Raw genomic sequence first — 19,592 nt, forward strand, 5'->3', positions numbered from 1 at the left:
TAGTGAAAAAAATCTGACATGGGGTCAGAATCTCTGGGACCCAGCAAGAATCTATACCAAGTCACTTAAAACTCTGAATTTCCTGATCTCAAAACCAGGCAAGAGTAAACCGCGCTTAAATGCAAAAGCAGGAATTGCTACCCGCCAAAGGAATACCATCTGATACTAGTTTCGCGTGCTACTGAAACGTCTAGCCCTGTCGCCCCAGCAAGGCCGAAACTGCAGCGAGGTAAGGGGAGACTACAACTCCCAGGAGGCACCGGGCGGACCCGTATGCGGGCAGAGGGAGAAACTACAACTCCCAGGAGGCACGCGGCGGGCCGGCTCTGGGCGGTGACGTTGCGGGGCCGGCGCGGGGCGCTGATTCGGCCGAAGCTGCCAGCGGGGTGGCTGCTGCCGCGGGTTGTTACAGCTGCTGGAGCAGCACCGGCCCCGGCCCCGGCCCCGGGCACCCCTCCTGGGCCCTAGACGCCCGGCCCTGTACGGTGAGTCCGGGCGAGCGGCTTCGGGGTGGCCGAACTGGGAACCTCCTCTTGGGGCTAGAGGCGGGGCGGTAAAGAAGGTGGGGGCTGCTGGGGAAGCGCCCGGGCTAGAGGGGACCCGGGCAGGGTGAGCGGAGGTGGGAGGGGGTGCATCAGCCGAGGGGCTGCATCAGCCGAAGGGATGTCCACAAGGGAGAGTGGGTGTGGAAGACCGAGTCTGGGGTATCGGGAGGAGTGCTTGGGCTGGGGGAGGGGGCGGGGAGAGGCAGGGCTTCGGGGATAAAGGTTTGGCTGCCTCCGGGGCTGGGTGAACGCGTGGAGGTGGGGGTGGGGCTACGGGCCGGGCCCGGCCGGGCTGGGCCGGGCCCCGAGTGCGAGGTCCCAGGCAGGGGAGCATAGCGGGAGGCCCCTCTTTGGCTTGAGGTACCGCTCCGAAATCCCAACAATAGCATAGACTCCACCTCCTCGTTTCACCCCCTTCCTAGCTAGTGGGGGTTCGCCCCGGTACTCGCCGTCTTTCCATTCCCAGGGCCCTCGCCATTCTGGGAGGCTGGACCAGAGCTGAGAGGTGTGCGACTGTGGCCCTGCGGGTTGGGCGGTGGGCAGACTGAGAATGGCATTGTGGAGTGCTGCCAGGGTCTCCCCGTTGGACTTGGATGTTTTGTGCTCCTCATCTAGAAGGCGAAAGGCTTGCTGCTTAAAGGACTGCCTTTACTTGGGGGAAAGAATAGGAAGCGCTCACCTGGCAGCTGTCCTGGGGAACAATGTGGCCCGGGCTTAGGTGCCAGACTGACAGGCTGGGCCAGGATATTTGTGTGCGGAGCCAGGCGGGGGCGGGGTGGGGGGAAGGAGTAGAAAAGAGCTACCAGCGAGAAAGTAGTTAACAGAACAGAGTTGCTGCAGGCTTTGGTTCGAGACAGGTTATGAAACCACATCAGGCACTGCCACGGCAGCCACCTGCCAGCGAGGGCAACAGAACTTTTCGGCCTCAGCTGCTGTAGACTTACTCTGCCTCTGTCAGGTTCTTCTCCCTGTTTCTTCCCTCTGTGTGTGGGGCAATTGTTTGTTTGTTTGTTTTTTATGAATGGAAGTGATATGTACACTTAGTCACACAAACCTCTTAGGAGTGCTTTCTGGCTGCCAGTCTTTTCCTTAGTTTCTTGATTTCTTCTGTCTTTTGTGGGGGGTCTTCTGGGATTTCTGCTGCCGGGGCAGCTGCTGTTCCGTCTTCAGGAATACACTTCTGAGGGTACCAGTTAGATCCTAAGTCTAGGCCCCTCCTAGACTCTTTGATCTTCACTGAATGTTCAGCAAGAAAGAAGTGTGGGGTGAGCTGGGATTCAACAAAGCCATTGGTACTGCTGCACAAAATATGAGGGACAGCTACCGGTCTCTGCACTCCTACACCTTTGTCTATCTAGGTTAGGGAGAAGTGGAGAGGGACAGCAGTTTCTGATCAGACTTTGGGAGCTCTATGTTTCTCCTTAGTCAAAGTGTTTCAGAGGCCTTATTTATTAGCCAGCTCCCCACTGCCCCAGGCTTTTGCATAGTAAGCGTCCCAGGAGCCGTATTAGGGCAACTAAAGCTCCAAGGCCCTGTGAAGGTAAACAACCAAGCTAGTCCAGGTTTTCTAGTTCCTTGGGTTTCTCTTAGGCCCAATTATCCAGCCTAATGGGCTGAGCTGATGGACCCTGGGAGCATTACTTCTAGGATGCACCCTGGGCCATCTCACGCATGTTTGCATGTCGGAAAGGTGTGTTGTGGGTCCCGCTTCCCCTGAGGTCTCTTAGCTTGGAGCTCTCTGAGAAGAGGAAACTTGTTCTCATTGTTCTGGAAGTAAGGAACTGATCCTTGAGAATCCTGGCTCCCACACAGGCTTGGCTGTGATCCTAGCCAGAGATAGATAGCAGCTGAATCTGAGGGGGGTTGTTGGAGCAGGGTGAGGGATATGGCCTTCTGGGTACTTTCTGGATACCCCCTTCCAGGACCCCTTTCTGCACCCCCAGGAAAGGTGGGGCTGTTACCATGGTGATGACCTAAGGTCTTTATCAGGCAGGACGCTCCCTCACCTAGGGAGGTGAGTCTTTTCTAACCTCCTGCTGGTTCCTGGGCCCTTGGGGATCTGGGGACAGCCGAGCTCTAGACAAGGGGCTGCTCGTTCCCCTCCTTATGTGCATCCAGGAATGCAACTGGGTTGTATTGTTTCTGGAGCATCACGAGCAGCCCTCCTGGTTCCTTGTGCTGCAGGACTTCTGCCACTGGAGCTGGGCAAGGGAAGGCAGATGCTGGGAAAAGAGGCTGAGGTGAGGCTGGGCTGGGCAGGGAGGAAGGGGGGCAGGAGGCAGGTGGCAGGTGTAGTGTTTGTGTCCTAGGGAGGGGAGTGTTGATATGGGTTTCAGGGACTTGAGAGCTGTAGATGTTGGCCACGTTCTCCATCCTCACCCCTCCTATGGTGGGAAAAGGGCCCTGGTGGTTTGGCAGCAGAGCGGGTGGCATCACAAGGGTTAGCCTGAGTGGCTGCCAAATGGATAAAACATCTTGCATGGGTTGTTCTGTGTCACCAAGAAAGAGGCCTCCAAGTCTGGGCAGAGGTTGTCCCTAGTCTGTTGTCTTCACTTTTCTTCTCTCCCTCTTTCCACTCTGTCAGTTCTCCTGGGTCAGGTTTGGGAGAACCCCAGGATGGGAGAATTAGGGGAGAGGATAGAAGCAATGATCCCTATAAATTGAACCTGCTTCTGCCTGTTCTCTCGGGCTCCACCCCCTTTTGATCATTCTCACACTGCGGGGAGCTCAGAGGTTGGAGATGCCCCATATCAGGCCCTCAGCAAGACTATCCAGAGCGCTTATGTTGCGTGATTCTGAGGGGCCAGGCCTCTTCTCCTCTCCCCCAGACCTTGTGGGAAGAGGGCCCTCATGGGAATGCTCTGGAAGATGAGATTGGGGAATAAGCAGTGGTTTCTTTGCCCTGGGCTGGATGCCTCCTGATGACCTATCCACCCAGGCAGTCCCAGTGCCTGGAGGGGCGCCGTCCAGATCTGCCGACGTGTGGGGCGGCCTGGTGCTTATCCCAGCCGAGCAGTGGGAAATGAACGGAGTTAAGTCCACATGGCCCTTCTTGGGCCTCTTCGCTGGAGAGTCAAAGCAGCAGAATGCCTGGAGTTCTTGGGGAGAGCAGAGCCTCCGTCCCTGCAGGATGTGGACGGTGTGAGGGGGCAGGGAAAGCGGTGTGACCTGTCTCACCTGTGCTGCTTGTTTGCAGAGCAGCGGCAGGAGAGGGGCGGCAGGATGAACGTGGGCACGGCGCACAGTGAGGTGAACCCCAACACGCGGGTGATGAACAGCCGCGGCATCTGGCTGTCCTACGTGCTGGCCATCGGGCTTCTGCATGTCGTGCTGCTCAGCATCCCCTTCGTCAGCGTCCCTGTGGTCTGGACCCTCACCAACCTCATCCACAACATGGTGAGGGCCTGCCTACTGCCTGCCCAGGCTCTGGGGGCTGAGGAGGGGGAGGAGCCCCCTCAGCTGCGGGCCAGATGTCAGGGTGACATGCTGACCACATCTGTCCCCGGACCCCAGACCCAGCTGTCCTCTCAGTCTCCCCGCAACTTCTGGGTTCCAGCCGTGTGCACTCTGAGGACGAAAATCTGCGGATCTATGCACATCCCCAGGATGTGGGTGGCTTGTGGACCTGGAGGGAGGGGCACTGGGAACTGAACTAAGGGCTCCAGAGGTGCCCAGCCTGGCACAGAAATGCCCTTCTCCCAAGCCCAGATCTCCAGCCATCTTCCACTCCGGCCCCTCCGCTCCCGCAGCCCCTGCTTGCTAGCTTGTACTCTGGCAACCAAGCAGGGGCCATCAGCTCGTCCCCGCCTCTCTCACACTGGGCCAGACGGGCATTTCTGCAGCTAAGTTCTCCCCATGCCTTATCCTCCTGCCAGGCCTGCCCTCTCACCCAGTGGGTCCCCTTTGTCTCCTGCCAGGCTCCCAGCTGCTCCATCCTGACCTCCAGCCCACAGCCCTCTGCCCCGCAGAGGACAGCTCCACGTAGTCCAGAGCGCACTTCTTTGACTCGGGTAGAGGAGCTGAGCTGGAGGGCCTTTTGCTGTTTGTGTCCTCTAACAAAGGCCCCTCCCCCCAGGGCATGTACATCTTCTTGCACACGGTGAAGGGGACACCCTTCGAGACTCCGGACCAGGGCAAGGCGAGGTTGCTAACCCACTGGGAGCAGATGGACTATGGGGTCCAGTTCACAGCGTCTCGGAAGTTCTTAACCATCACCCCCATCGTGCTGTGAGTGCCTTGAGTAGAGAAGGACGCCAGCAGGCGGGCCAATGCCTGGGGAACCCTGGGCCCCGCCAGGCTTAAACATGCCCCCAGATCTGGCTTTGGCTTGGGAGTGAGCAGAGGAGGAGAAGTTGGAGTATCCCTGAGTCTCTGCTGGGCTCAGGTCTTGCACCTCCCTGGCCCAGATGGGCCTCCCTGGCTGCAGTGATGTCAGCCCGCAGAGCTGGGGTCATGCAAGGGGATTGGGTTGGGAGCAACCTCTCTAACGGCGGCGATCTTGCCATCCTGCTTCTGTTCTGGGGGTCTTTCCCATAACTCCTTAGCTATCAGGGATCTGCCCCTCCCCACCCAGGAGTGAGGGAAGAAGGGCTCCTCCAAACAGAGTCTTATGCCTCTTCCCAACCTTCCCACCCAGGTACTTCCTCACCAGCTTCTATACCAAGTATGACCAGATCCATTTCATCCTCAACACCGTGTCCCTGATGAGTGTGCTCATCCCCAAGCTGCCCCAGCTCCATGGCGTCCGGATTTTTGGAATCAATAAGTACTGAAGGCACAGCCCCGTCCCCTGCCTGGCTGGCGGGGGAGGGTAGAAGCCTGTGCTGTGATGCTGAAGACAGACGGAGCCTCTGGATCCTGCTAGAGATGGGGGTCGAGCCTCTGGGCCCTAGTTCGCCCCTCACTTCCCCTGGTAGCCGACTTGAAGTAGCTTGTAGTGGGGTTCGGGTGGGCCCCCCCCAGGTCTCTGACCCTTTCTGATATTTTTGATCTTTTCTTTTTGCCTTTTGGATAGAGACTTCGTGGGGGCAGTCATGGAATGGGCTGGGCTCCCGGCTAAATGCAGACCTGTGAGGTTGGGACAAGAGAGACCCCTGCTCACTTGTTCATCCTCAGACTGCTAAAGCACTTTAACCCCTGCAAGGGGAGCAGGGGGGACGGTACAGCTTCTCGATGGTTTTACTTTAATTCTTAAGTCTTTAGGATGACACTCAGTGCGTGCTCGTACATGTAAAAGCAAGCGCGTGATGGTGCCCCATCCTCCTGGGTGGCGAACTGTCTATTGAGTCTTGTGCTTTTGGCAGCTCCTCTACAACCCACCCTGGGTACTGGATTGAAGTGGGGAGGGCCAGGAGAAGGTGGGTGGGGCTGGGTGGGGCTGGCCTGGACCCAGAGGTGAGGGGGCCGTGGCTGCTCTCATCTTGGCCCTGGTGGAGGTGGGGAGGGTGGTTGGGGCAGGGGTGGGGATGGTGAATTGAGACTTGGAAGAAGGGGCCACATAGCAGCAGAGACAGGAAGTGTCAGGGAGGAGGATGGGGATAGAAGCCAGACCTAACCTTGGTCTTTGGGAAGTGGTCAGGTTGGGGGCAGGCTCAGAGAGTTCCTTTCCCCTTGGCCTGGTGGTGATAATAGGCCGGGAGGCTGTGGGGGGTCTAGAGCTCCCGAGTTAGCATGAGGGGTGGGGAGGGGTGGAAGAGTCCTGTGAGTCCTGGTCAGCACAGTTTGACACTGCCTTGTCCAGTGGTGTGAGGGGCATGGGGGAACTGGGACATGTGAGTGGTCGGGCCCTTTTGCAGCTTCCACCTCGTGGGGCTCTGGGGCCGCCCCTAAATGGGGTGGGCGGGCCACAGAATAGCAGAATAGCAGAAGGAGTCCGGAGTGACCCACGGGCGCTGTCTCTTCAGCCTGGGGGTGGGAGATGCGGGGCAGGAGCCTGAGTGTGGGCTGGAGAGGAGCTGCCTTTCACCCTTTCCAATCTGGCCAGGCTCTGTGTTACTTTTGAAAAGGAGTGGGTGCCCACGCCCCCTCCCAGGCCCCTGAGGGAGGAGGGAAGCTCATTGGTCCCGTTTCCTGCCTCCTGGTTCCCCTGCTCCCCACCCCATGTATCATAGGGAACTTTCACCTCAAAATCTTTCTAAGCAATGTGTGAATAGGATTTTTACTCCCTTTGTACAGTATTCTGAGAAATGCAAATAAAGGACAATGTGTTCCTGTTTCCCCTGAGTCTGGCCTCTACTTCCTGGAGGGCCCCGGGGGAAGGGGCAGGGATTGGGGCTGAGGCTCCCACTGAGGGCAGTGTGGGAGTGAAGGGGACCCTCTGCAGAGGCTCTGGGGCTGCCCCTCTTCCTGGTGCCCTCCCCTGAAAGCACCAGCCTGAGGGGCTGGGAGGGAACTGGCAGAGGGAACAGCAGGCCAGAGGGCAGAGTTCTCTGTGACCTGGCCTGGCCGTTCCTCTGTCTGAACTTACACCTCTAGTCTACTGGGGCTGGCTGAGATGGGCTGTGCTGGCAGAGGGATGGCTTGTGCTTGGCCAAGAAGGGGGTCAGTGATTCGTGAACGAAGATGGAGTCCCAAGGGGTGCCCAGTCCTTTTTTCAGGTTGCCCTCCCCTGTTCTCACTTCTCTTCCCTGGGAGGTCTGCATTTCCTCCTGGCCTTTCCGTCTTCAGGGGAATCAGTGCTTCCTTTCCTCTTCTGGAAGCATCCTTGGGGTAGGGAAGATGTAAGCTTCCAGGTCTTGTTAAGGCTCACGGGTCCAGGAAAGGAGGGAGTCCTTTAGTGAAGGAGTTCTGGTCTTTGAGGTTCTGGACCTTTCATTGTATGCTCTGCAGTGACCTGTGCTAGTCCTGAGACAGGTGTGAAGGCCCAGGTAGAAGGGAAGAGCCGCCCCGTGCAGTTGGGGCTGCTGCCTGGCACTGCCAGCGGCAGCGTGCTTGGAGTGGGTGTTGGGAAGAGTGCAGTGTTTTTGCCCAAGTCCACCGAGTGAGGCCTACACAGCGCTGGGGGTAGCCAGTCGGCCACCTGGGCCCATTCGTGAGGGTGGCGGAGCCCTGAGAGCTTCCGTGCACTCGCAGGAGCGCAGTCAGGGTGAGGGGCTGGTGCTCAAATCCTTCCCAGCCTCAAGGCCCTGCTTCTCTGAGCTTTAGTTTCTTCCTCTGTGGTGGGAGGATAATCCTGGTCAGGGCTGTTGTGAGGATTAGCACAATACCTGGCACTGTGTAAGTACTTAGTACAGGGCGGTTACATTAGTACTGTTCCTGTTGTCACTGCCACGATCCTCTCCTTAGGTGTTGCTTTGAGGGGGCCCAGAAGACAGGCAGCCTCACTCAGGTGGTTATCTCTGAGGACTGAGGGGTGGGGGCCCAAGGCTTCTTCCTGGAGAAGAAGGTAGGCGAGAGGACAGGCAGCGGCATCTCCCGTGCACCATCCTCTGGCCCAAATGCACCTCGAGTACGTACCAGGTGAATATATAGATATCTCTCCCTCCGGTTCCCTGAGTCCAAGAGGGGGAAAGACTTTCTTCCCTCTGGCTTGACCTGCCTCTGGCCAGATCATGGCTTATCTGAAGGCCTGAGAGGTGGGGCACCCAGCCCTACCCCCCAGCTTTCCAGTTCTTTCTGTTCCCTTCCTAGGGGTTCCTGAGACACACCGGCCAGCCCCTGTGCAGAGACCTTACAGGGGATTTCCACAGTCGTCATTCCTGGTGAGCAGCTGAGGTGAGTGGAACCCTGGGATGGGCCTGTGGGTCCCGGACACTGCCTTTCTGGGCCCCCAGAAGAACTCCCAGGCTGGGAGTGAGCTGAGAGCTGGCCACCATGATGGGTGAGTAGGTGCCTGGGCGAGCCAGAAGGGACTTAGAGGAAAGTGGCCAGAGGAAAGGGACTTAGAGGGAGGATGGGGAGGTGAAGCCCAGAAAGCTTGGGAGGTGAGTCCTGGCCCCAGGAGGAAGGCAGAGTCTGAAGAAAGGGAAATAGATCTCAAGGGGAAGAGGTGGCAGAGGGGCAGAAGGGGAGAGAAAGAGAAGGATTTGGCAGGGGTCCCTGGGTGGCTCAGTTGATTAAGCATCTGACTCTTGATTTTGGCTCAGGTCATGATCTCAGGGTTGGGAGATTGTTCCTTGCGTTGGGCTCTGCACTCAGCAGGGAGTCTGCTTGAGATTCTCTCTCCCGCTCTCCCTCTGTCTCTCTCTCAAATAAATAAATACATCTTAAAAAAAGGATTTCTAGATATCATGGTGAAAACATCTTCAGATGAGTGAGGACAAGCAGTGGTAATCTGACAGTATCCTTTCTTACAGTTCAGATGTCTCTAGTAATTTTTCTGAGGGGTGCATATAGCAATGGGAATAAAACCTGTTTATACATGAAAAAAAAAAAAGAGGATTTGGAGGTAAGAGCACCTGAAGGGTCCAGTGTGCTGGGGACAAAGAGCCGCCACTGAGTAGAAACAGGGAAGGACCAGCCGTATGTATCAGGTTGCACTGGTAATGGGCCTATGGAGGGTCCCGCAGGGGAGCTAGAGAGGAACAGGGGCCAATTGTAGACCAGGAGTGGGTGAAGGGGAGAGTGGGTGGGGGAGATCCCCCAGATGCGGTTTTGGGATTCATTTTATTTTACCCAGAGTAAGGGGACCCTTCAGAGGCCGACCGTTAACTGAGGAGATCGGGCCTAAGGATGGGGGGCTATCCAGGGCACCCACCCCCACGCCACTCTTACACTCCATCCTTTCTCTCTTATTTCTTTCTGAGGCTGACTTACCACTGTCTCATTGGGAAATGGTTGGTAGGAGCACCCATCCCTCTGCCTTCCAGAATATGGAGGCTCAGAAGGGAGAGCCAAGGGAAGAAGTAATCATTGGGGTTGGCAGGGTGAGGTCTGGCAGCCATGCCCCTTATCCCTTCCTGGGTCCTCTGTTCATCAACACTGGTGGGGCTCTGGCTGGAAGATGGTGGGCCTGCCTTCCTACCCCTCAGGCCTCTCTGAGCAAAGGAGCAACTCGGCTGTGGGAAATGCAGAAAATAGGTCTCGCTCTCCTGTCCATTAGGGGTAATCAGTGCTCCATCTTTCCTCCAGAAGCGTTCGATAAAGGACAGAGGAGAATCTGGCATTTGTGATGGTCACCCTCCTTAGTGTGTAGTGACCACCTCGCCTTCTAGGAACAGGGAAGTTAAATAATTCAAGTCCTGATCATTCTAGAACTTTCGGACCCCAGGATGCCAAAGGTAGATTTAAAAATCTGAACCAATATACCCCTCTCGCAAACTGATATTAGCTTCTTTTTCTCCAGTTGGTCCAGGCACAATGTCCAGCAGATTTGAGGAAGTCACAAGAGTTGGGGTCCAAGAGGTGGATCCTGGAGGGAATGTGATTGCTGTCGGAAGCATCCTTGAGGCTGACAGATTTCACTGCTATTCTCTGGTGAGAGGGAGGAGAAATTTCTGGGGACACCAGTACCACAGGATAGACCTCACCCAAGAGGACATACTGGAGAGACGGGAGGGTAAAGAACTGTTTGATAAACTGGGTTCTGGGCCCCAAGGTTAGCATGAGGGGGTAAGAAATGGCCAGCCATGGGGCGCCTGGGTGGCTCAGTGGGTTAAGCCGCTGCCTTTGGCTCAGGTCATGATCTCAGGGTCCTGGGATCGAGTCCCGCATCAGGCTCTCTGCTCAGCAGGGAGCCTGCTTCCTCCTTTCTCTCTCTCTGCCTGCCTCTCTGCCTACTTGTGATCTCTCTCTCTGTCAAATAAATAAATAAATAAATCTTAAAAAAAAAAAAAAAAGAAATGGCCAGCCAGGAGACTTTGCCCACTCCTGCTCTGCCATGTTGTCACCGCTCCATTGCCAGCAAGCATGGCAGCCAGTCAACAGAGAACTTGCATGTACTAGAACCTCTCTGCATGTGTCCATACCCCTCAGTTTAAGAAATGCACAAAAGATGTTAACTAACTGGAATTTAAATTAACTGGAAAAAATGCAAAAAAGAAAAGCATGGGGAGAAAGGAATGGTGGGGGGGAGTGGAAATTTATTTTTATTGGAAATTATTCCTAACGTCTTCCTTTCCCACGTTTCTGCTTTGTAAATAATTCACTCTTAAATTAGCTGAGGTCTTCTGGTGTGTTTATATGTTTCTCATTTCAATGGATAAATAAAAGGAGGCAGTTTGCTTAGTGGTTAAGGAAGGACACAGGCCTTAGAGCCGAGGGCACCTGGTTTCTAAGCCTGGCTCTGCCTCCTGCCGGCTGGGTGACCCCAGGACAACTTGCTTTCTCCCTCCAGGTCTGTTTCCTCCTGTGTCAACTTGATAAGACTGTTGCAAAAATCCAATGAGGTAGATTAGGAGAATCATTTGTCACAGTGGCCACGCAGAAGGAGCGTTCAGTCAAAGTTCAGCCCCATCCTTCTGCTGTGGGCTGTTACCCTTCCTGTTCCCTGGAGTTCATGACTGAGTGGGTGACCAGAAGTCCCTAAGGGCTTGCAGGATTTATAGAGGAGTCTGTTCCATTCCCTTGCCTCAAAACTCAGTTTTTTTGGATTTCGGAAACCCCAGGGTAAGTGCTGTTGAACCCTCACTGGGAGATTTCAGTGTCTCACACCCGAGGGTGAGGACTTTCCCGGCTCAGACATCTCTGCGGCAGCCCTTTTAGATCTCACCAAGAGATGGAAAAGAACCTAAGGATTCCACTGTACCTTTGAGAGCCGGTGTCCCGTGCCGCTATGTGACCAAGAACAGGGCCCAGATTACTTGGGAGGTGGTGGGCCTTTCCACAGGGGGAGTTTTGTTAAGCAAGTGAGGGGCTTCAGGCAAATTTCACAGTTATGGTTATCGGGTATCCAAGTTCAAAGACTTGAGTTAATTCTCTGAGAAGCAAATTGCCAAGAGGCAATTTTCTAAAAGCTGGTTCTCAACAAAACAAAACAGAACAAAACAAAACAAAAAAACCCAAAACAGTTTGCTAAATGACCAGTTTAAGGAAAACAGAAAACAAACAAACAAAAAACCTTTAAACTAGGATTCATATGTTTTGCCATGATCGAGTTATTCTCCAGGGGCAGGGAAAGTGTTTAGTACAAAAAAAAAAAATCCGACTAAGTCAGTTAACTTCCTATAAGGGAAATGCTGTCTGCTTGCATAAAAAATTCAGAGGCAAGGTTTCTTTTTTTTCTTTTTTTCTTTTTTTTTCAAAAAAACCCCACAAAACCATGAAATAAAGATTTCTTAAAAAAAAAATTCAGAAAAAGAAAATTCAGAGGCAGAGGTGAAACCAAACTTTAAAAAAAAGTCCTTACAAATGAAAGATTATTTATTTTTTAACTACATGGTGCTGATGTATGTTTAAAGTGTGCATAGGTTTTTGGTTTGTTTTGCTTTCCTGTTAACTACACATACTTTACTCTGATTATCTTTTGTGCTTACCTAAGATCCCTTTTCTGTTCCAAGATCTCATCCACATTACCTTTAGTTATCTTATCTCCTGAGACTTCTGTTGGCTCTGACAACTTCTCAGGCTTTCCTTCTTTTTGATGACCTTGACAGTTTTGAGGAGCACTGGTCAGGCATATTGTAGGATGCGTGTCTACCTGAATTTGCTTGATGTTTCTTTCTCATGGCTAGACTGAGTCAATGGGTTTTGGAGAGGGAGACCGTAGAGGTAAAGCGCCATTCTCACTGCGTCATAGCAAGGGGATGTGCCATCCACATGACTTATTGCTGTTGGTGTTGACCTTGGTCACCTGGCTGATGGGGTGTTTATCACGTTTCTCTTCTGTAAAGTTAGCCTTTTTCCCCCTTCCCCATACTATACTGTTTTTGTGCACAAGGTTTCATTTTTCTTTCCTCTTGGACAAAGTACGTGCAGTCTTGTACATTGCTCAAGAAACAAATGGGCCCCAGACGTTAATGTCACACATAAAGGATGGATTTGAGGCACTATTTCCAGTTCTGTCACGTTTCCACTAGTTCCAAAATGCATTTTTCTTTGGAGATTCAGACCTGCCCACCCTCATCCCCCCAACCTAGCAGTGGAAGGTCTTTCTCCTCTGTAGTTTCACATCTAGAAGTTCTGAGAGAAAGGCACTTGGCCTGGCAGGACCTCCACACAGGCTCCCCTAACCCCAGTGCAGCAGCTGACCTGGTAGCCAGGCCCTTATGGAGGCGCCTTGTCAGTCTGGGCAGAGTCCACACAGATGGGCGACTTTCCAGAATTGCTTGACTTTATACCTACACGAGTTCGCACAAATGTCAGAGACTAGACTCTGCTTAGTTCTTATTTCCCAACTCCTAATTCTTTAGCTTTAGTTTCCCTTGTCTCATCTCAGCCTCATAAATAGTGAAATAGGACTAGCTCACACTTACTGAGCTTTTAGTACGTGTGCAAGGCATTTCGCTAATAAGCACTTGATTGCTTTGTTTTAATTTCCTCAAGTTCATGGGGAATGAACTTGTGTTTTGTGTTTTATTTTTTATTTAATTTCCCTTGTTGTTTTATTTAATTTCCTCAAGTTCATGGGGGAAACTGAGCCCCCTGGGTGGCTCAGTGGGTTAAGCCTCTGCCTTTGACTCAGGTTGTGATCTCAGGGTCATGGGATGGAACCCTGCATCAGGCTCTCTGCTCAGCAGGGAGCCTGCTTCCCTCTCTCTCTCTGCCTGCCTCTCCGCCTACTTGTGATCTCTGTCTATCAAATAAATAAATAAATAAAATCTTTTAAAAAAATAGTTTTCTCAAGTTCAGGAAGTAGATACTATTAGCATTCTCCTTCTATGGATGAAGAAACAGATTCAAAGAGTGAGAGTGACTTATCTGAGGTCATTTGGTAAGAAGGTAGCAGAATGGGTTCAAACCCGGGATTGTGTAACCCCTTGATGACTCCTGGTGACCTCAGTGTTTCCTGGGAGCCTCAACTGGAGGGCCTCCTCAGAAGGGAAGGGGATTGTGGAGGGGAGCCCAGAGTGGGGCTGCTCTAGGGAGGCTTTTCTGGAGAGATCTTTTGTGTCAGCCTCAGCATGACCTTTACCCTTCTCTTTCCAGAGAACTCCAAAGGCTGAGTTCCAAGTTCTGGACATGGTAGACTCAAAGGGAATGTTGACAGTGAAATTACCCAAAGAAATAACAATTGTAGGGGTCTTCCTGAGTCAAGATACTGGAGATCCAGATACCCCAACAATATCTGGATTCCCTTGAGCACAGGAAGGCTGGAGTTGGGCAGCATGGGGAGGGAGAGGGGGAATTCCTGTTTCTGGGCACCAGGAGTGTTTGAGGTAGAGGTGTCCTGGCTGGTACAGCCCCTTACGCCATACCCCCAACACCTCCCAGAGCCCGCTCCTCACTCAAGCCTGCCCTCTTCTTCCCCCTTCAGAAAACCTCCTCATTCTATCTGGATCAGCCTCCAGGAAAACTTCTGACACCTCCAACTCACTCACATCCTGCTACCCTCCAGGGTAACTGATGCCTCGGAGTTGGACCAAAACCTGCTGGTTTCATGAGGCCACTCTCCTTTGTTCTCCTACTGAGTTGTCCAGATCCATGTTTTGTACAGCTTCACTCTGCCTTGTGGCCCGCCAAGCCCCCTCCCTCAGTGGCATAGGAATAGCTCGTGACCTTGACCAGCTGGGACTGGCTTTATCAACCTCCCTGTGTTTATCCCCAGCACACAGTAGGTGCTCAGTAAGACAGCAGAAGTGAAGTACAGTGAAATTAAAGCCCCCTGTGCAGAACGTTTCCTACACAGAAAGTGCCAGCACCCCACCCCAGGCGCTGACCAAGTGCCACAGAGGTTCTGATGGCTGAGGACACAGTGCTTCTGAGGGACTTATAGGGACATGGCCAGCCTTCCCCTGCAGCAGCGATTTTGTTGGTGTGGGTGTTTTCTTTCCTAGCTGAAGATGTTGGAAAGTGTGGAGCAGCTCAGTGGAGGAGACTCAACCTTCTCCAGGGCTAGCCCTCCCCAGTATGGTGAGGCCTTTGGTTTTCCCTTTTTAGTTCAGAAGTGAAAAGCTTACACTGAAATTTCACTGGTCCTTTGAACTACCCCCTGCTATCAAAGTGTTGCTGGGGAGCAGCATTTGGAGTTTTTCTAAGGGAGCTCAGTTTCTTTCTAGAGTGCTTATTGTTTCTAGAATGAGGCTCTGTGGGGTGTGTATATAGAATTGGGGGAGGCTATTAGGTAGAGGGTGTTTAGCAGAGGCAAGGATGTAGGTCTTCCTGGAGGGTCTTTTGGTTGCAAATTTGGATGAAGTTCCATCAAGCTATTTTTACAGGCTTCTGGAGCCCAAGGCTGTGGACAATGTGGCCAGGTCCAGGGACCAATGTGAGGAATTGGAGCCCCATCTCAGAGAGGTGGGTGTTATGGCCTGGGAAAATGCCTGTCTCAGAGCCATGGGAAGGGCCATGCTTTGGACTCATACAGACTCATATAGACTTCGCACTTATTAGCTGTGTGGCCCTGGGCTGTTCACAACCTGTCTCTAGACCTGTCTCAATTTCCTTATGAGAAATGGGTGCAGTTCTGCCTGCATCATAGGGCTGCGGTGAGGGGGCAATGAAATGACGTGGGAAGTCTGTCCTGGTGCTGGCACTCCGTAACTTCCAGAGATGCTTGTGAGTTCCCTTCCCACTTCCCACCTCCTTGCCCCCACCGTGGGGAGAGTGAACTATGATGGGGTGCCATGTGGCTTGGTTTTCCAGCTTCAGAGGCCCTCAGTCTCAAATAGGAACTAGCTGATGGAGAAAGAGCAATGGCACTGGCAGGTGGGGCTTCTGGGATCCTGAGCTCTAACCCCCGCCTCCTCTCCCTCCAGGAAGCAGAAGACTACCTACTTTGTTGCAATCAGTCCTGAAAAGGAGAGCAGACCTGTATCTGGTGACAGGAGACTCTGGAGATGGCAAGGAAGGAAACCCTGAAAAGGGAACGGCAGTGTACACAGCAGAGCTGGAGGAACACAAGGTGAGGATCCTGGGAGGCAGGGCCTATGAGAGAACCAAGCCTTGGCCCACCTGCAGTAGGCCGGGGGTGCCAGCCCAGGCCCCCGGCTCTTCAGATCTTCTTCCAGACTTCCCTGAGCAATCTCAACTGCTCCTTGGCCGCCTTAGGCTTTCTCTTCGTGCCCCAAGAGAGCGTGTGTGGCATTGCTAAGTCCCTCCACTGTTATTCTCCTGTGATGCCCTGTTTTCATTTGCTTCTCAGAGTTTCTCACGGTTCATAATTACATGGGGATTTTTGCTTATTGTCTGCCTCCCTTTCTGAGAGACAGGAAGGCAGGAGCCACAGCGCCTGGAATAAAAAGGTCCTTAATAACCATTTATTGAATCAACAGTGGAAACAACATGAGTTTTGGGGTCAGGTGCGGGTTCATATTTCAGCTCTGCTCCTGTTTTAGCTGTGAAACTGGCTTACCTACTGGTCCTTTTTTTTTTTTTTTTTAAGATTTTATTTATTTATTTAACAGATAGAGATCACAAGTAGGCAGAGAGGCAGGTAGAGAGAGAGAGACTCTGGAGGAAGCAGGCTCCCTGGCTGAACAGAGAGCCCGATGTGGGGCTCGATCCCAGGACCCTGAGATCATGACCTGAGCCGAAGGCAGAGACTTAACCCCCTGAGCCACCCAGGTCCCCCCCCCCTTTTTTTTTTTAAAGATTTTATTTATTTGACAGAGAGTGCGAGTGCCTGCCCTGTGCACTTGAACGGGGCAAGGGACAGAGGGAAAGGGAGGAGCAGACTCCCAGCTGAGCAGGGGGCCCAACTGTGGGTGATCCCAAGACTCTGGGATCATGACCTGAGCCCAAGTCAGATGTCATCCCACTGAGCCACCCAGGCGCCCCCACTGATCTGTTTTGATTTTCAGTTTTCTCATCTGTAAAAGTGGAATTGTTTGGGAGATCTAGCAAGATAACCTGCAAAGCACCCAAGGATTAATCAGTATGAGCTTTTTTTTCTAACACCAAAGGTCAGTGACCAACTCCCTAAAGGGGGTCCTGGGCTGTCAGTCCTCCTCAACATGGGGAGAATGAATAAGCAAGATGTGGTGGGGGCAGGGTAGGTGAGGATAGGTTCAGCTAGGCTCTGCCTCAGTCTGGAGGGGCCCTGGTGAGCTTGAAGGTGGGGGGGAAGTTCCAGGGAAGGGGGAGGGTTCAGGGCTGGGTAGGAAGTCTGAGGCTTCTTGCTCAGATACCCAGGATTTGCCGCACTATAACCCTAATCCTTCCCTAGCTAGAGGTGTTAACACCTGTCTCTTTCTCAGTTTGTTTTCATTTTTTGTTTTGGTGAGGGGCAGAGTGTGAAGACTGGGGAGAGACGTGAAAGAGGAACTTACAGAGAAAGAACTTGTCTTTCTGAGAACTGGTTCTCTCTTTCTTTCTGGCACTAGTTTAGATATTTGTTTCTTGGGCAACACAAAATCCTTTCCAGAAGGTGAGTGGCTTCTAGGCCTTCTGTTCATCATTCCAGAATGGGCAAGCATACTGTTTTAAAAAAGAGGATAACAAATGGCCCGGAATTATACAGTTCTTAGGGTTGAGTATGGAATAGGGTGCACCCAGGGGTGGGAACCATAGTATGGGCAGGAAAAAACCCCTGCGTGTTGGAGAAGCAGGTTGGATTGCATGTTGGCCTGGGGTTTCCAGGCTCTGACAACCTTGACTTGCTTTGTGTAGGTCAGTATGCTGGGTCCTGGGGTCCCAGCCCTTACTGAAGGCTGAGAGGCCTGGGAAGCACAATTAAAGTCCAGTTCTCACATAGCACTGGCCGTGAAGAGACCATTGGAACTGGGAGTCAGAGAGATTCAGGGTCTTGTTGTGGCTTTGCCACTCACACTCTGTAACCTCCTAAGCTTTGGTTATCCTGACTTTCACACAAGTGGGTTAGACTAGATGATTCCTGTGATTCTGAATGTGGCTTCCCCGGAATTTCAAAGTCTTCGCCTGGATCCCAAAAGAGCTGTACTGCCTAAGAGGCCCTCAGTAGGGGTTGAGGGAGGTCTAGATAAGGTAGAAAATTCAAGAAACTTCCAGAAGCTGGACCATGCACTTTGAATGGCAAGGACTAAATAAGTTTTGATTTCCTGGAGATGGAGAAGAATTTGGGGTTGGTACTAGACTGGGGGTGAGCTGGGAAGATGGAGATGGGGTTAGCAGGAGGCAGTGATGGTGGGTGTCTAGGAAGAAGGATGCTTTTATTTTAACAGGAAAATATTAGAAGAAGGAAAGAGACAGAAAAGTGGTCTCATGAAGAATGGGGCCTTGGTGATAACGGAACTTGTTGGCTGGGTAGGTCGAGTTTTTTGTTTTTTCTTTTAAAGATTTTTTTTTATTTATTTGAGAGAGAGGGAGACAGAACACAAACAGGGGGAGCAGAGGCAGAGGGAGAAGCAGACTCTGTACCCAGCAGGGAGCCTGATGCAGGGCTGGAGATCATAACCTGAGCCAAAGGCAGCTGCTTAACCGCCTGAGCCACCCGGGCACCCCAGGAGTAAGTAGAGCTCTTAATTGCTGTCTCTACAGGGAAGTCCTTGAGTTTAGAGGATTTCAGAAACGTGAAGGAGAAGGACATGGTGAGGGGCCTCTAGGAGCTGACTGAGAAGGAACAAAAAGATGTGCTAAGCTGCCTCAGAGGGCAGTTGCCACTCTACTAGAGTGGGACTGGTGTCATCTCCCCCATTTCCTGCCCCTAGGCGTTGGAGGTCCTGATCCCTGGTGACCTACAGATGGAGGGTCTAGCAGGTCTTCTCATGAGTAGCTTTTTTAATACTGCTGGGTTCTTGGTAAAGGCACAACATACAGGATCCATTCTGAATATCTTGGATGCTTTGATTAGTGAGGAGGGATGTGGTTGTATGCTGATGGAGGAATTGCCGAGCAGAGGGGTCTGTGGGGATTCAAATCCTAGGAGGAAGGGGGCATACATTGCCTTTTACATTTTGTGCAGGATAGACCCTCACATTTTAGAACCTTGCCATTTTCCCCAGGCCAGGGATTAGGGGGTACCTACTCTACCTGCTGGCCCAGTCTGACTAAGGCTAAGAGGGGAGCAGGAGGCACAGCAAGAGCCCATTTGGAATAGCGCTCATCTGTCACTGCCAGGGGCCCTCTGGAACCTCCTTCTGATGCTTGTCCCGGGGCTGATGAGACACTGAAGCCCTGTCCCACTGTGTGCTTGTCCTCTCTGCCAGCCACCCTCTTCACCTTCTTTTTTGCCTCCAGAGCTGTCTGAGGAGCAGCATCGTGTGGCTGAGGCCCTAGAGAGGGGGACCCTGCCCCTGCTGAAGGACCAGGGAAGACAGCCTGGGCTGAGGACCAGGGCCAGTAGAAGTGAATACCTGTGCTCTCAAGGGACTCAGAAGACCCAAGGACAGTCTTTCCTACTTCATAGTTCATAGTTAATTTGCATCTATTCAGCTGGTCTGTGGCAATTTCCTGCAACACTTGGTTTCCAAGACAACTTGGATGGGCTTTTTACACTCTGTTGCTAACCTATGGGCAGGGGGTGGGGCGAGGGGGCGCACAGGAAACTACTGTCCCAGGATGGCAGTGCCAACACTGATTAGCAGTGCCTGTCACTATGTTGAGAGAATATGAGACTCTCCAGGATCTGCAGGAAAAAGTGGCATGATAATTTACTACATCTGCCAGGGCCCAGGATTAAGAAGTGTGGCCAAGTATTTGCCATTTCTAGTATGATTCCTTGTACCTAGCTTTGCAGTCTGGTGTGTTTCTTTCCAGGTAGAATCTGTCCTGAAGCAGAACTGAAATGAGCAGCCCTGTGATGTGGGCTGAGACCGTGACACATGACTTCTCTGTGCTCTCTGGTGTTGCTCTTTCCCTCCTGCTGCAGCTGGGTGAGAAGCCGACTCCGTGCCTTCCTAACTGTATGTCAGCCCTTAAACCATTCTCCTCACAAGCCTCTAGGGGCTCCCCTCCCAGGCCATCCCTGTCCCCCATCTCCGGTCACCGGAATGCTGTCTTTATAACAAACAGCCGACTTTTCTTCAATACATCACGTTCCCTACATGAGAATGTCCAAAAATCAACCCGGACTGTAGGCATGAGCTTCTGACTAAA

General features: G+C 52.6%; 2 protein-coding genes across 3 annotated transcripts; both read left to right on the top strand.

Moving 5' to 3' along the window:
• The first annotated feature begins 330 nt into the window (after window positions 1-330).
• ORMDL3 (ORMDL sphingolipid biosynthesis regulator 3) lies at window positions 331-6,767 on the top strand. Of its 2 annotated transcripts, none has more exons than XM_059379196.1 (4): window positions 331-485; window positions 3,747-3,941; window positions 4,621-4,772; window positions 5,182-6,767. In XM_059379196.1, the coding sequence occupies exons 2-4, from the start codon at window positions 3,768-3,770 to the stop codon at window positions 5,315-5,317; spliced, it is 462 nt and encodes a 153-aa protein (XP_059235179.1). In that variant the 5' UTR covers window positions 331-485; window positions 3,747-3,767; the 3' UTR covers window positions 5,318-6,767. The 2 variants fall into 2 exon arrangements, with proteins under 2 accessions (XP_059235179.1, XP_059235178.1); XM_059379195.1 differs by having other exon boundaries at window positions 401-485; window positions 3,742-3,941.
• Window positions 6,768-7,852: 1,085 nt separating this feature from the next.
• On the top strand, window positions 7,853-18,973 carry GSDMB (gasdermin B). The gene is given in 10 exon segments (XM_059378556.1): window positions 7,853-8,003; window positions 8,175-8,258; window positions 9,829-10,080; window positions 13,423-13,472; window positions 13,569-13,669; window positions 13,671-13,731; window positions 14,417-14,492; window positions 15,338-15,405; window positions 15,407-15,483; window positions 18,735-18,973. Coding segments are annotated over 8 exon segments (681 nt in total). The 5' UTR covers window positions 7,853-8,003; window positions 8,175-8,258; window positions 9,829-9,842; the 3' UTR covers window positions 18,745-18,973.
• The last annotated feature ends 619 nt before the right edge of the window (window positions 18,974-19,592 follow it).

This window comes from Mustela nigripes, chromosome 16 (assembly GCF_022355385.1).
Source record: "Mustela nigripes isolate SB6536 chromosome 16, MUSNIG.SB6536, whole genome shotgun sequence".
In the NCBI taxonomy this organism is placed as follows: domain Eukaryota; kingdom Metazoa; phylum Chordata; class Mammalia; order Carnivora; family Mustelidae; genus Mustela; species Mustela nigripes.

Bases quoted from the DNA above. Each gene is read 5' to 3' on its own strand.
- ORMDL3 (XM_059379196.1), top strand. From the start codon at position 3,768: ATGAACGTGGGCACGGCGCACAGTGAGGTGAACCCCAACACGCGGGTG. The intron at 3,942-4,620 runs GTGAGGGCCTGC...CCCTCCCCCCAG, and splicing joins CCAACCTCATCCACAACATG to GGCATGTACATCTTCTTGCA. The intron at 4,773-5,181 runs GTGAGTGCCTTG...CTTCCCACCCAG, and splicing joins ACCATCACCCCCATCGTGCT to GTACTTCCTCACCAGCTTCT.